General features: G+C 41.0%; 1 protein-coding gene and 2 long non-coding RNA genes across 7 annotated transcripts in view; 2 read left to right on the top strand and 1 right to left on the bottom strand.

The window, feature by feature from the left end:
- The window catches only part of PIK3C3 (phosphatidylinositol 3-kinase catalytic subunit type 3), a 69,980-nt gene extending 62,697 nt beyond the window's left edge, over positions 1-7,283 (bottom strand). For all 5 annotated transcript variants that reach the window (XR_011678999.1, XR_011679000.1, XR_011679001.1 and 2 more), the window contains exons 1-4: positions 7,125-7,283; positions 4,888-5,076; positions 4,234-4,377; positions 1,829-1,958 (exon numbers count right to left, since the gene is read on the bottom strand). Coding sequence is in view for 2 of the 5 variants with exons in the window: in XM_071425786.1 (XP_071281887.1) it covers positions 1,829-1,958; positions 4,234-4,377; positions 4,888-5,076; positions 7,125-7,192 (531 nt within the window). In the remaining 3 variants the exon portion in view is untranslated. The remainder of the gene's footprint in view (positions 1-1,828; positions 1,959-4,233; positions 4,378-4,887; positions 5,077-7,124) is intronic.
- A 7-nt stretch (positions 7,284-7,290) lies between these two features.
- The window catches only part of LOC139589376 (uncharacterized), a 102,035-nt gene continuing 93,672 nt past the window's right edge, over positions 7,291-15,653 (top strand). Inside the window, exon 1 of the long non-coding RNA XR_011679003.1 lies at positions 7,291-7,602. This is a non-coding gene — a long non-coding RNA (uncharacterized lncRNA). The remainder of the gene's footprint in view (positions 7,603-15,653) is intronic.
- LOC139589375 (uncharacterized) overlaps positions 12,720-15,653 on the top strand; it is a 40,361-nt gene continuing 37,427 nt past the window's right edge. The window contains exon 1 of the long non-coding RNA XR_011679002.1: positions 12,720-12,899. This is a non-coding gene — a long non-coding RNA (uncharacterized lncRNA). The remainder of the gene's footprint in view (positions 12,900-15,653) is intronic.

Below are 15,653 nucleotides of genomic sequence, written 5' to 3'. Positions count from 1 at the left end.
CTACTCACTGGTTTTATACAAATTCCATGTAACAATAAGAAAAACGTCCAGACATAAACTCAGAAGCATGTAAAGAAAGGAGTTATCTTTCAGATGGAGAAAAGATTCTTCCCAAGCTCTTCTCCAAAGCTACCTCTTATCTGGAAGACTCTAGTTTGGGCTCTGGTACTGATACCAATCAATAGCACAACACTGGACAAGTCTGTTCAATAAACAGAAAAAAAACCAAACCAAGAACAACAAAGCCCATGCAAATTTGCCATGTATGCACCTAAGTGCTAGTCCTTTTACCTATATTTAAATATACCTTCACACAGAGTAGCATGAGAAGGCATTCAGAAACTGGTCAATAAGTCACAGAAGAACTGAAGCTGATTGTGTTTGAGCAATGGCTATTTCAGAGTGACACATCACAAGAACCTCCTCTGCTATGTAAACAGCTGTGCAAATGAAACCTCCCATAGACACACTTCCCAGAAACCCTAAATTCCCTAGCATCTGATAGTAAAATGGTTTTATAAAAAGGACCACAACAAAATATCAGTGAAAACTTTCCTCTTTCAGAAATTAGCATCTCCCAAAACATCTTTCAGAAGAAAAGAATGGGGGTAGTGATGTTATTAGCTTTCTGTTAGCCATTAACTACAACTCTCAAATAGGATGTGAAAGAATTTCCTCCTATTCCTCAGAGGCCTTGGGCCATCATCTTCCAAATACCAAAACAGGCTAAAACAGAACGAGCTATTTTAAGACTGAAGTACTCTATTTGTGCTTTTTGAGCTAGAGAGAGAGTGAGTGGTAATGTCCGCATAACAGAACTAACATGAAAGGCATGGCCTACCCTCTCAAAGCCTTTCTCAGAAACCCACAGCATCTATCATATAACCATGTGATGAACTGGAAATAAGACTTGATATTTAGTGTCTTTTTACAAAGACTCCTTAGGCCAGAGGGCATTTATTTTACTATGATCAAGAAATGGGGCACCACTGGCTTTAATGAGCTTTCCATTATAAATTCAGTGCAAACTACACTAATAAAACAGACACCCTTGAAAGACAGTTAATCACTGTCATAAATCTCTAATGAGAAAATGGTTCTATCTTTCACTGGGAGTCCCACAAAGGTCTGCATAAAATCTGGGAGACAAAGATTAAGAAGAAAGCTCACTGAATAGGCAGACTGAGCAGTTTGGAAAGCCTGGGGTAAGCTCACCTGAATAATCAGAGATCATCTAGTAAAACAGCCCAGTAACTAACACACTCAGACCAATTTCAGTAGTTTTGATGGCAAGAATATACTCTGCCCACAAAAGCTTGGAGGCAAAAATACTAATGTACATATTCATGAGCTTAAATGAATGGAACTTGGGTTAATTTCCGCAGTTCTACTCAAGTTCTTTCTAATGTACAGGTATGACACCACTTTGGAACACTATGCCACACAGCCTCAAAGATAACAGATGGTCTCTGAAAGAAACTCAACTGTCCTCACAAGTCACTGTTAGGAGAGGCTCTTATTAAACCTGATGGAATTTTGTCTTTAGGCATCTTCAAGGCATTTTCGTGTTTTAATTCTTTACAAAGAATTTAGATCTTAAGTTGTTCCAACAAACTGCTACGTGTAATACAAGGTTTTTAAAAAAACACTTCAGAAGGAATTAAATATGATCTGCTTTACTCATTTGTATAAATCCTGTGAAACACCTAAATAACCAAAGCAAGAGAGCTATCACGTGAGAAAACAGCACTGCAAGCTGTCTTCATTTCTCTCCAGTGAAGTGCATGCTTGTCACATACATTTTAAAGGTTACTTGCTCTTCCATTACCTTTGCCAGGCGGCTCATTTGATCTTCAGAGACTGTACTGCTGGTTCTCCCAGGAGTTTTGGTGGGCTCGGAGCCATCAGCTTCTACATTGGGCCAGACTTTCAAGTCATGCATTCCTTGTCGAAACATACTGCAGGGAAAAATGCAGAATCACATCAGTAAACTCAAAATAATATAGCTGTCAGGAATCAAAGTTGAGCAGCAGCTGCAAGAAAATGAAGTTGCTTCCTTTGTCAAAACTACAAAATTGCATAATTGAACTCTACTGCACAAGTGTCTTGCACCTTGTGTTCTCTACAACCTTTATTTTACTGGCACATGGAGTTAGAAGAAAATTGTGAAGTCAGAGATCACTTATTGGGCAAGTAGAAGAAAAATGGGTAATTCCCAAAGCCAGTGGGGTGGTACAAACAAGAACTGAGGAGAAGGCTCGACCTTCATAGTTTTATTTGTAATGAAGCAGAAAGTATTCCTCTTGACTTGCAAATTGTAACAGTAACCCTAGGTCTGCCAGTATGAAAAAAATGAACTTAAAAGCTACCGAAGTTGCACTGAAAGGTCAACAGCCATAAAGCAGCCTTCTGAGCTGCCAAATAATAATAAAAACATACCAAGAAAAAAATGCCAAAACTCTCCACACACCGCTTTCTCCACCAATGCTTGAAATTGAATTGATAATTGAAAGTGTGCAGTGAACAGAACTTTACAGGGTAACTGACCACATCTTTTCTCTGCAAAACTCTGCTTACCTTGCACATTTGTGCTGATCCACCCATAAAAGATGCCCCAAGAAATCAAGTGCATTCATTACCTTTGCCAATAAGAGCTCATCGCTTTACTCTAAAAACTTCAGGTAAATACAATTGACAGGAGTATTTTAAAAAGTGAACATTAAAAATGAGAAATAACAATTAGAAAAGACCATCTGACCTTGAATTTACACACCATTTCATGGAGCATTACTACAAGGGTTTTCTTTTAAAAACTACAAAATTCAAAATTTTTTTGTTGGTTTCTCTCCATCAACTTCATCTGAGTTCCACATGCTGGAAGTAAGACTTATAATTGAAATTTATTTTTATCTTTTTCCAGGTACTGTGCGTTAATGCTTTAACAGCTACCAGCAGTCTTTGGGGCACAGTCCAATTGATCAGGTTCAATGTTTTGCCTTAAGGCAATCTCATCCTTTTTTGTTCAAGCAGCATCCTCAATGAGAGAGATACAACCTTTCTCTACAGTCACTTTCTGCATTCAAGCATCATCAGAGCAGCTTTCCTAATGATAATCTAAACTTTTCCTGCACTTCAGTCTAAGTGAAGTCTTACTTCTCATCCACTGGCTAGACAAAACAGGCTATTTCTTCCCATTTTCCAGCAGTATATACACACTAGAAAAATGTTTCTACATTCTTTCTTTTCAGCCTGACTAGGTATAACACTTCCTCCATCACACCTACTTGCTAGACATTCAATGATACAGACTCCCAGCAGTCAGAAATTTGACTGAAGTTGGTTAGAAAGAACAGAATATACCCCATGTGAGTGGAGAAGAAAAGGATAAGAAAAGAAAAGGGTACAGAAGTGTCTCTGATGCACATACTTGTAAACCGTTTATGTAGTCAATGTTGTTCACACATTTTACAAGAGCACCATGATGCTGAACTACACAAAATTTAAGATTCACTCTAAACTACAAGTCTAAGATTCACTCTAAACTACAACTCCCTCTCTTTTCCTGGGCAGCTGCTCCCCATTCTGTATGTGATAACAATCAATTGCAAAAAAAGTACCTGTGCCTCTTAATCTTCCTGAGACCACAACCTGTTTTCTCAGTCTCCTTTGCACTTAGGTAAGATTCTTTCGAGGTATTGTTCTCACCTCACAGATTATTACTGTAATCCTTCCCACCTTAGTATTACCATCCACCAATTTACTGAACACACCCTCTATTGGATCACAGCATATTAACTTTGAAAAGTGCTGATTTACTGAGTGACATTTTACCCCCTATAAATAACAGTGCATTCACAACCTAATTGCAAGCCAATTAAACTATTTTTTAAAGTAATCAGTACTGGCATCCATGCAGTACAAGGGCGTAGATATGAAGTGATTTCAGCACTTGCCATCTTAAAATCCAAGCTAGTAGATCATCAAAAAAAAAAAAAGAAAAAAGGTGTTATACAGAACACTTCTTTTATACATCACTGCAGCAAGTGTGAAATTACACTCGGGAATAATCAGGAGAAAATCACCTGTATGTATGTATGTATCTGATTTTTCAAACACAGAACTGTTAACCTAGTTTAGAAAATATTTAAAAACTTATCTCTCATAACCTGTGCCACATTACTATTCACAGGTGAGCTTTAAATGTGGTTTAAATGAGAAGAAAAAGCAGTATACCCATATTTTCCAAAGAGTGAGACCGTTGTTCCTCCCACAGGAACAGCTTTACCAGGTCCATACACATCCCAGATGGTCAGAGCCACCTGAGCATTTCGAGGCAAGTCTGGATACTTCACAGGCAGTTTCAGCCATTCATTCCAGCTGCAGAGAAACACCATTTATTAGTCATAAAGCTTTACAATTCAAGTTACTCTCTATAAGTTTAAATAATAAATAAAAACTTTACAATTCAAATTACTCTCTGTTAGTTTAAATAAAAATTTCTTAGGGCAAATGGACTATTTTCCTGTGGGCTTTAACTATTCAAACACCATGACTAAAGGCTACACACCAAAAGAAAAATATTCTGGCTTGATAACTGAGTAGCAAGGATCAGGCTGTCAGTGAACAGCATGAATATATATCACTCCTGGCCCCAGAAGTCACCTGAAGTAGCAGGCCATGCCCAAGAACACAAGTAGCCATTTTATCACTTACCCTTTACACAAAAAGGTGTTTTTTGTGCTGGCTGGATAACACTAACTATACAGACACTTGAAGAAGCATAAGCCATTATACAGAAGACAACGGAAAACAAATCTTTCTGACAGAAACAAATACTTGGTGCCCCACTAATTATGAAGAACATGAAATAAAAGGCAAGCCACTTACTTCCATCTAGTGCTAAAAGCCTTGTAGGAAGTTCTAACTGGAAGAGCAAGCGGCTTCCCCTCGGCAAACACCTGACAAGTTACATACAAGTCAGAGCAAGTCTCTTGGTACAGTCCCGAGAACTTCAGCATTGGATCTTCTAAGAGAGCTTTGTAGCTTTTCTGCTCTCTTTTCCCTTCCAGACTTCCTCTACAGGGGAGAGGGCAGGGGAGGAGGAAAAGAAGAAAACATAAGTAAGCCAGAATTTATTCTATCTGTAGTAGAAATCCTATTGTATTTCCATAGCTTATACTTAGATTACCCAGAACTGAGGCTATTCTCACTTTGCACTACCGCTTCTAGTGAAATCCAAATACCAGAGAAGAACTCAGGACGTGAAATGCTCAGAAAACATGAACATATTGCTGTACTGATTTAGGCGGGGGTGAGGGGAAGAGCAGGGAAGGCAGGAATTACTTGTTTGTCTTTTAAATGGAGGCAACTTTTTCTAGTACAACCTGTGGATTCTCAGACAGAGCTTAAGTAGGGCAACAATAAATGAGAAGACATAGGCTGCTATTATTAAAATAGACAAAGAAAACATCAGATTACACATGCTCCAAATACTATTTGGAAAAATAAAACACAGAACAACTACTGTAAGTAAATTTTTAAGATCTATGAAATGTATGACTGGTTTTGGAAGTCAATGATCTCTCAAATCCACAACAAAATAAAATTCGCTTAAGCAGACTGATCAAATAAAATTTGGTCAAAACCCTGCAGCACTTTGCACAATGTTACTATTAAGAGAAATTGTTGGAATTTCTCAGGCTTCAGCTATACCATGATGAAAACAGACATGCACATTAGATATCTGTCTGTGGATGCACAAGTTAAAACAAAAACAAAAACAAACAAACAAAAAAAAAATTGAGGTGATGGGAACACATGTAAGATCAATCCTCCACCAAACAAAAATCTATTTGTTTCCACAAAACCATTTCAGAGTAAATTAACAAGTTACTTGCACAGAACTGACACTGCACATTCTAAGGATGACATACACTTCTATGTGTTAAAACAAAAAAAAAAAACCTGCTAGTTTTAATTTTGTTTGGTGGAATGAACTATCAAAGAGATCACATGAATCTGACTCCTGATGGCACAGAACAGTGTGGGCTGGCAGGGAACTTAAACATCATCCAGTTTCAACCCTTGTCATGAGCAGGGCCACCTTCCACTACCATCACTTTTTCAGAAATTAAACAACCCTTAACAAGCTTCTCCAAGTTAGTTTGCCAGAAAAGTGCAAGATACTTTAATAATGCACCACCACTGGGCGCACTACATTTAAGAGTCAGCCAGATCCCTCCTACTTCTCAAACTTCTCACTGCTGTGATGAAGTAAAGTAACTTAAAAAAAACAAACGAAAAATTACAACACTGTAGGGTAAATCCAGCTTCAACAAAAGTGTTTCCACACGCTCAGGTAGGAATATATTTACACGCTGCAGCACCTGGATCTTGCTACAGTAAAACACCCCAGTAAGACCACCTTGTTTTCAGAGGAGCATGGAAACAAGCAGCAAGAGTGTCATCAGTTTATCTCCTTCCCTTAACACTCAGGAGTGAGCTGTGAGACAGCGGTGGCCCTCCAATTCCTGGAGGGAACTAACAGGAAAGAATAGGCAAGACTATTTACAGAAACATGTAGTGACAGGGCAGGGGGAGATGGCTTCAGACAGAGTAGATTCAGATTAATTAGGAAAGAATTCTTTACTGTGAGGGAGGTGATGCCCTGGCACAGGCTGCTCAGAGAAGCTGTGGCTGCCCCGTCCCTCGGAGCGTTAAAGGCCAGGCTGGACGGGGCTAGGACCAGCCTGGGATAATGAAACGTGTCCCTGTCCATGTCAGGGTGTGTAACAGGATGGGCTTTAAAGGTGTTTGTAACGCAAACCAATCTGTGATTCTCTGACAGGTGAAAGGCTCTGGGAGCCAGCACTGACAATCGCTGCCTTAGAGCACCTGAGGACACGGCACACCTGACACGCGTTCGCAGCACAGCTCCAGCCCAGCCCCTCGCCCGCCGCCTCCCCACGGGCCGGGACGCGGACCGGAGATGAGCCAGCACCGCCTGTCCCCGGGCACCGCCGGGCTGCGGCACCAACGCACCCCGCCGAGGGGCGGGCGGCCCGCTACCCCCTCCCAGGGCGGCAGCGACCGCTCCCCTTTGAGCCCTGACGCCGCTCACTCACATCTTCAGCTGCACGTTGATGTCCAGGTCGCAGCTGTACACATAATAAAGCCTCTCGGTCTCGCCCATGGCCGCCGCCGCTGCTGCTCCCTCCCCGCCCCCTCAGCGCCCGCGGGCAGCAGTGCCGGCCTCCCCGGCCGCGCTCCGAGCATGCGCCGCCGCCGCCATCTTGAGTAAGGGAGGAAGGAGCGGTGCCGGCCCTTGACCAAAATGGCCGCCGGCCCGCGGCCGCCCCTGCTCCCCCAACCCCCGCCCGCAGCGCCTGGGTGCGCTGTGCACGACATGGTGGCGGCAGCGCGCAGCGGCGAGATGGCTGCGGCCCGGCTGCCTGCGGGATAGCGGGATAGCGTCCTGTGCCGCCTGAGGGCGGAGAGGGATGGAGCCTCGCAAGAGCATCACAGAGTGTCCTGAGTTTGAAGGGACCCAGAAGGATTGTCGAGTCTAGCTCCTGGCCCTGCACAGAATGCCCCAACTACATGGTAGGAGCCATGTGTCTGAGAGCATTGCCCAAATGCTTCTTAAACTCAAACAGGCTTGGTGTTGTGACCACATCCCTGGGCAGCCTGTTCCAGTGCCCAGCCACCCTCTAGGAGAAAAACTTTTTCCTGAAATCCAGCCTAAACCTCCCCTGACTCAGCCTCACGCCGTTCCTTCAGATCCTATTGCTGTGGCAAGAATTAAGAGATCAGTACCGGCCCTTCCTCTTCCTCTCATGAGCATCTCGAAAACCACAGTGAGGTGTCCCCTCAGTCTCCTCCAGATCTAACTAACCAAGTGAGCTCTTAAGCCTTCACTTCCAGACCTTTCTCCATCTTTGTGGCCTCCTTTGGACCCTCATAGAATAGTTTGGCTTGGAGGGGAATTTAAAGCTTCTTTATTTCCAACCTCCTGCCATGGGCAGGGACACCTTCCTCTAGACCAGGGCTTGCCTCAGAGCTCCATCCCACTATGCCATTATTTATATATAGAAGTTCAGAGTTAATAACTTTTCAAGCAAAGCCCTCCATTATGATTAATTAAGTAGTTTTCATACAAGTTTCATCTCAGCTCAAGGAAAGGGTCTTCACCAGGGCTGGGGCCACACAAGGGTTGTACATCTGGCACAGACAGCCAGAAACTACCTAAAAAGCTGCAGAAACTACAACTAAAATGTTATAAATTAATGTGTGATTTAAAAATATGATTAGTGTTTTGAGAATTAATACAGCTTGTCAGCACCTTTAAGTGACATGTACAGATCCTATGCATATAGTCATTATTATCCTACACTTACTCTCTATATGTAGGGAAAACAGCCAGCACTGACAAACAGAAGTTTTGTATTTTATGATACTCCACAACTGCTGAACTTCTCAGGACTGCTGAAAAAAAGTGTAAAATGTGCTATTTTGCTCTAGCTCACTGTACTTAAAACACTCTTGGTCCTGTGGAAGCATCCAAACAGGTGTTCTCTCACAGCAAAGCTCAGACTAAAAAAAAAAAAACAACAAACCCCCCCCCCCATATATGTGTATATATATATATATATATAAACCCCTCCCCCCCATATATATATATATATATATATATATATATATATATATATATATATATATATATATATATATATATATATATATATATATATAACTGTCACCTGGAAACAGTGTTTTCCATTTTCACAGCAGGACAGGGTTTACAGGTGGATGTAGAAGGACATCTCAGCTACTCCTCTTCTGCAAGTCAGCAGCTGTGAGGGAAGAAGCCAAAGCAGAGGAGGGATGGAGGGATGCTTCTTTTAAGTAAAGGACTTTTCCACTTCAACACTTTTTTCCCCCATCAGGTACTATGACCAGAAAGTCTTTCCTTCCTTTTTCTCTAAAACAAATAGGAAACTAGAGAAGTCCACAACCCAGACCATAACCTGTATTACTAAAATGAAGTCATTGCTTTCCAGCACTACCATGCTGGCATGTATCATGAGTACAAAACATAATTTAACCATAATTAAATTAACAAATTCCTCTGCTCAGTAAAGGTGATTTTTTAAATCCATCTTTGCTATCTTAATTCTTCACTTTCTGTTCATATTTACAGTTTCAGCAGTCCTGGCAGCTGCCATTCATTTGTTGCCTGCCTCATAATTTTTGATGACTTCTGTTTGTTTGTTACTTTGGTTTCATCCCTGTTTTTTTTAACGTAAAATCTCTGTTTTCCGTAACAGGAATAAACAAACATATTTTTCTTCTTGGGTGTGAAGAAAAAGTAAAACATAAACTTGCAAAAATTAAAAGACAAATAAATCTCACTGTTTTAAAGCTAAGCAATGTATGTCTCTGTGCACAAGCAATAATTACATTCATATATGTGTACCTGTTTTGGTATGATTTTTTTGTCAGGAAAAATAAGATTTTTTTTAATTAATGAAATTAGTGGTATTAGAGTTTAATAATCTCACTCTCTATTGCACCACTATAGGCATTTTCAGATAATTATTGAAGATTTGTTTAAAGAGAAAAAAAAAAGGAAAAAGCTAAGGGAAAAAATTACAGAAGGCTTCTGAAAAAGGCATTAATTTTTTTTTTTCAGATTCCAGTATGTCTAACTAGATAACTAAATTAGGTGAGGCAAAAGAACAGAAAAATGTTTAGGAGAGACATTTTTGACAATAAAATTGAAGAAAGATGCTATTTCAATCAGAAATGTCACTTTATACCACTTTCTGATATTAATAACCTTACGTTTCTAGGTTCTCATGTACTGCCACGCAGGGAGATAGGAAGAGTATTTTTCACCTTGAAGGGTCCCGAAGCACTTGCAAGAGGCAGTGATGAACATCCAGGGCCATTGCTTGTGCTCTGACACAGCTCTGGCTGGAGGTGATGGGCATCTGCACTGCCACACACCTGCAGCCAGTAAAGCTGAATGGGGCCTTTCCCTGTGGAGCAGATACAGAGCTGGATAAGGACATTTTGCTGTGTTACTCTCTGCTGCCACTTCTGTGTGTCCTTCACTTGCCATTTGTGGCAACACCCATGCTAAATGATAAAAGCAAGCACCATGGGCTGTTGCCCTGAGTCAAGTAGTTCATATGACTCACAGCTACCCTCTCTTGATCTGGCCCCTGCAGAGTGGTCTATCCATATCCCAACTGGGTGATCTCTTCTGACTTCTGAGCTTCAGTGACCCCTCCTGTGGCCAAAAGATATGATTATTTATGTGTGTGTTTTCCAGCTCTAAATGCTGGATTTAGTATCAGACTGTGCTGGCTCAGGTTTCCCAGAGAAGTCTTGGTTGCCCTGTCTCTGGAAATGTTCAAGGCCAGGTTGGATGGAGCTTGAAGCAATATGGTGTAGTGGAAGGTGTCCCTGTCCATGGCAGAGGAGGAGGTTGGAACTAGAGGATCCTTAAGATCCCCTCCAATCCAAACCATTCTGTGGTTCTATGATCCTGTGATATAAGGATTGCTTTACTGCCTGTGGGACGGTTTTGTGGTGTGACACCTAGGGCACATCATGAAAGTGCTTTGTGGTGGTGGTGTGTTTCTGGTTTTGGCCTCTTGAAGTAGGGCAGGATTATTCCAAGTGTTGCATTTCAAATGAAGCACACCTTTTCACCTGTTGCTGATCTGCAGCACACCCATAAGCAAACTCTCCTGGCAACTCTGCTTGGGTTTCTTCCTTAAGGAGACTAATAAATATATGCCACAACAGAGCCCAGGAGTGAACTAGTATGCAACTTAGTATGCAACATAGATGTTGATAGCCGGAACACGTTCTTGAAGCAAACAAGTGTCAAAATTCATGATGCTCCAAGTGCATTGTGAAGCGAATTCTGACCTTCATTGTGCCAACAGAAAAAGGAGCATCTGTCCTGTCGCCCTGTTTTTTTTAAGTTCTTCTCAACCTTCTGATGTTTACATTCTGTAACAAACTTCCTCACAGACTTTCTTTTAAATGCTTATTGTTTTTCATTCTTTTCTGGAGGAGGAAAAATTTGAGGGACTGTTGGTTTGTTCAGTGTCATTGGAGAGGTGTCACTGTCATCCTCCAATCCACTGTCACTTTTGGAAATCTTTTAATGTTGGAGTCAGAATTAAACTTTCTCTCTTTTTACCTTGAAGATTTTGTTTCGTGTCCTAGAGTGACATGTCCCTTCTAGCTTGGGGTGAAGCTGAGAATGACATGAGGGACTGTTAGGAGTTACTGGTGGCCAGTCCCTCATGCTTATGGCCCACAACCTCATTTCAGGGAGTTGTGTGCCCAAGCAATGCCATAGAAATCAGTCTCCTGCTCTATCACAGCCCTGCCTGACCCAGCCATGGATTTCACTGAGGCAGTTCCCAGTCTTAGACTAAGGTCCCCACAGAGATGCCTGATGACCTGGTCTGGACCTGCTCTGGCAGCACTGCAAGTCTTCCTTTCTTTCTGGTGGATGCAGTGGGAAAGCCCCTGGCTTTCCAGAAACATATTCTTGTAGTGCTCTAACATATACCTGAGTGTTTGGTCTTGAAACACCAATTTAACTCAGCATATGTAAGTTTTTAAAATTTCTTTGGAAAAAAGTAAACCAAGAGGAGTCTATTTTTTTCTCATGAAAACTGTAAGTAACTGGCTAGATGTAACTAGATTTAGTTACTTGCTGATATTATGCCATTCTTGTTGTTGGAAAAAATATAGCAAGCATGGGATTGACACTCTTCATTGCTCTGCTCATGCATTAGAATCTCCCCTACCCCTGTTCTGTTTTTCAGTCTGATAGTTTGTCAGCTCCCAGAAGTCTGATGAGGCGAAGCATTGAGAAAATAGTGGGAGCAATAGAGAGGTCTGCTGCTGACACAATTCTCTTTGGAGGGAATGGAGCTATTTTTCTTGTTTTGAAGCAGAAGTGTCACTTGCAGTTCACATTCGACTGATAGCCACAGAGAAATACATAACCTTTCCATCCCACCAAGAAATATATCCCATCTTCCAGAGGACAGCAGTGATTCCTCACACACCATCTATTTTCTGCTGGTGGGACTACCACGATACGGAAGAGGACTGATCAGATATCCAGCCATGCCCCACATTGCTTGTAAAGATTTTCAGCAAAGTTGTTGGAAGTAGCTATGTTGTCAAACTTGTTTTATCTTTCCTGAATGTGGACATCTGTCTGCTAAAAACTGGACTCAGACATCTAGGAACTATACATAACCCAACCCTTAGTGCATCTGTCAGATGATAATCACTTCCGCTCACTAATGAACTGGAACAAAACTGACTTGGCAACTGCCTTTTTCCCTCTAGGAATATCCTGAGAAAGACTTTACACACTGGGTGTACAGCAGAGAGAGTTTCTGCTATTCAAATACCACAGCGGTGATCAGGTTTTCAGAACCACAGTGGAGGGGTGGTTAGCACATTGTATTTTCTTTAAAAATGGATAAGAATGGAGTTATAGAAAAGAGCACACCTTGCCTTCCATTGATTTATGGAGTTTTACCTAGTAAGTTTCACTTTCCACCTGATTTTATATGTTTCTATTATTCCATGGCTGAGTAGTACTGTCTAGTATATGCCCAGCCTATTCTCATTAAGTGACCCTATGAGTGAACAAAGTCTCTTGTTTGCCCAACCTTCTGTCCAAAATCCTTCCATGGGCACAAATGAACCTAGGACTGGCCAGCATCTATTATCTCTTCACCCACTCAGTCTCATCCTTTCCTGTTACCAGCAGCACCAGCTATTCAGTCTGTCTCAGCAAGCTCCACTTTACAAGCTCCACTAAGACCATGAGATGGGTGTGCTGATTCCTGGTAAGAAACAACATTTTAATTTTGACGCAGTCATAGGGGTCTGTTTTCTCTCAGCCCAATCCAGATCAGTGCATTTTAGGTAATTTTAGGAGCCCAATCCTCCCAATTTTTACCTTGCTCCTGAGACGTTTGTCATATCAGTAAGTCAGCCCTGTCCTCAGTTGCTATTGATGGAATTAAAAAAATCATAGAATCATTCAGGTTGGAAAAGACCTTTGAGATCATCAAGCCAGCCATGAACCCAGCACTGCCAAACTTTCTCCTAACCTATGTCCCCATGTACCACATCTCCATGTCTTTTAAAATCTCACCACAAATGATGAAATGATGAAATGATGGAGAAGATGGGCACGTGAGTTACACTTACAATTTGAGTTCTCCAGGGAATAGGTAGACATAAACTAGAGTATTATTAAATTAATTTTTGATAATAATGAAAGATTTGTTCTAATCCATTAAAAAGGTATGGATTTGCCTTTTTGTTGTCAGTACCCTCAGGTTTCATCATATCAGCGGAATGTGAAGCACTGCGCTTCTTTAAACATTTAATTTCCATTGAAATGACAACAAAGCTCTGGACTTTCAGAATAAGCCTCTGAAATAACTCTTTTTGGAGGGAGTCCCTGAACTCATTCATCTCTATATAACTTGAACTCAATATATTAAGTTGCACTAGGGAAGAGTTTGGCCCATTAACTTTAGTTTTCTAATGCTGTTTAGTCAATAAGCCATTTAATTCCCAAAACAAGGAAGGGGAAGGAATAATAATAATGGGAAACATGAAATGTCAACACTGCCAATTCAGAAGGGGGAAAAAAAAAAAAGCTAAACCCAAACCAGAATACTGTGTCAGGTCATCAGTTAGAGAAAATCAGTGTAAGTTAAGTTCAGTGAAATCAAGTAAATTGTATTCAGTTACCTCAGATCAAGTCCTGTCATGTAGTTACATAATTTTGGGGTTTTCAGTTCTTTCTCCCCTGCCCCCATCATAAAATTTATTAAAAAAAAAATCCCCAGTCTGCTAGATTTTGCAAGTTCAGTAGTCTGTTAACCGAGTAAGCAAAGATATAATGAAAGCAATAGGTGCTGAAACATCACACATGCAGTACATATCTCCAGCCAGTCCAATTTTATGCCTAAGAAGACTGGCAGAGTTCCTGCTGCAATTCAAATCTTATGTCAAATTTATAAACTTGTTTTCTCCATTCTCCTCTCCTATCCCCGTGCCCCATCAATCAGAGCTTATACCTGCACAAAAGGCTGATCCATCATTAAGGAGGCAGGTTGCAGCCAAATGTAAATCTGCACTTAAAAAAAAAAAAAGAAGGAATAATACTCATGCTGTAGGGCAGGGTCACCCTCTGACCCTAGGCAATCTGCCTCTCAATCTGCAGAACACAGCCTGAAATAATGTGTCCATCGAACAAGCAGTAAACTTTTCTGCTTCTGCCTTTTTGAAGATTCTTGGAGTTGCTGCATCTGCCGGCTGACACTCTGTCTGACTTTTAAAATATGAAAATCTCCTCCATATGCATTGAGCTCAGTTTTCTACTTAGCATTTCAAGAGCCCTAAGGACCTTCAGGGAAAAAAAAAAAAAACATATTCTGAATTTTCAATTTTGATGACAATTTGCTTTCCCTACAGGATGTGCAGAAACACCTTGAAAAACTTGTCAGCTGCTAAAGGAAATGTTCTTTGCCATGGGAATGAGAGCACATCACTTTCAACTAACTTAGGGAAAGCAAGTTTGACTCTGCACCCCATGCTTCCCCAAAGTAGCTGAACATCTCTTTTAGGTTGTTCCAAATAAGAAGCAACAATAATAACAACTTAAAAAAAATAACAAACATAGAATCCCACAAATATAGGTTTTGACCATACAGTAAATAAAAATTAAGTCCATCCATCCAGTTGCAGACGACTCCCATTTTCACAGCATCCAAATCCAAATAAGGATTCAGGCCATAAACAAAAGATTATTATTTCTTTAAAATTAAATTGTTGTGTCGGGATACATGACTTTCCCTAGTCTGGGCTAGTCTCCCCTTGGATTAGAGTCAAGGAAGGAGACAATAATACTCAAGAGCAGTACAGTCATGCTCACCTTCAGTAATTGGGTGAGGTCAGGATGCTCCACTATTTGCAGTCCTTTTTTTCTCAGAGAGGTTGTAAAGAGAGCCTAGATGACCTACTTGTATTAAACCCAGTGTTTATAAGCTAATATTAAACAGGGTGAATCCCCTCCTTTAGCTGAGGTTTATGTATTTTCTCTGTAACTTCCACATCACTAAAGGGCACACTGGAAGTGTTAATTCTCCAAGCACCAGACATTGTGCAAATTTTTCAGGGTGTGTTGGATTTTGTATCTTCTGTGCTGCAGAGGAAAGGTGCTCAGGAACTGGGAACATGAAGCTCAATGTTTTCTTCTCCCACCAACATTAAGGACAAAACCATAATTGACCCTGAAGTGTTCAGATAAAAGTTGTGGGGATCCCTGCTCAGAAAACCCCAGGTTACAGAATTCACTGGATGCTCAGTATTCAGCCTTCATTAGCGATCTACAGCCAGATGAACCACAAGCTGAGCTAGGAACAGGGGTGATAAGTTTTCATTTCAGGGCTTATGTTCCAGCATTAGACAGAAATTATCTTTAAACTAGTTTTTGACACTGGACTGATGACAGTTGGGGTTTTTGTTTGTTGGTTGGTTTGTTTGTTTGTTTGACATTACAGTATTTTCATGTTTTACATGGG

Source organism: Agelaius tricolor, unplaced genomic scaffold (genome assembly GCF_023055355.1).
Source record: "Agelaius tricolor isolate 1412-34295 unplaced genomic scaffold, bAgeTri1.0.p SCAF_4, whole genome shotgun sequence".
In the NCBI taxonomy this organism is placed as follows: domain Eukaryota; kingdom Metazoa; phylum Chordata; class Aves; order Passeriformes; family Icteridae; genus Agelaius; species Agelaius tricolor.
This window is presented reverse-complemented; position numbering and strand designations above follow the sequence as displayed.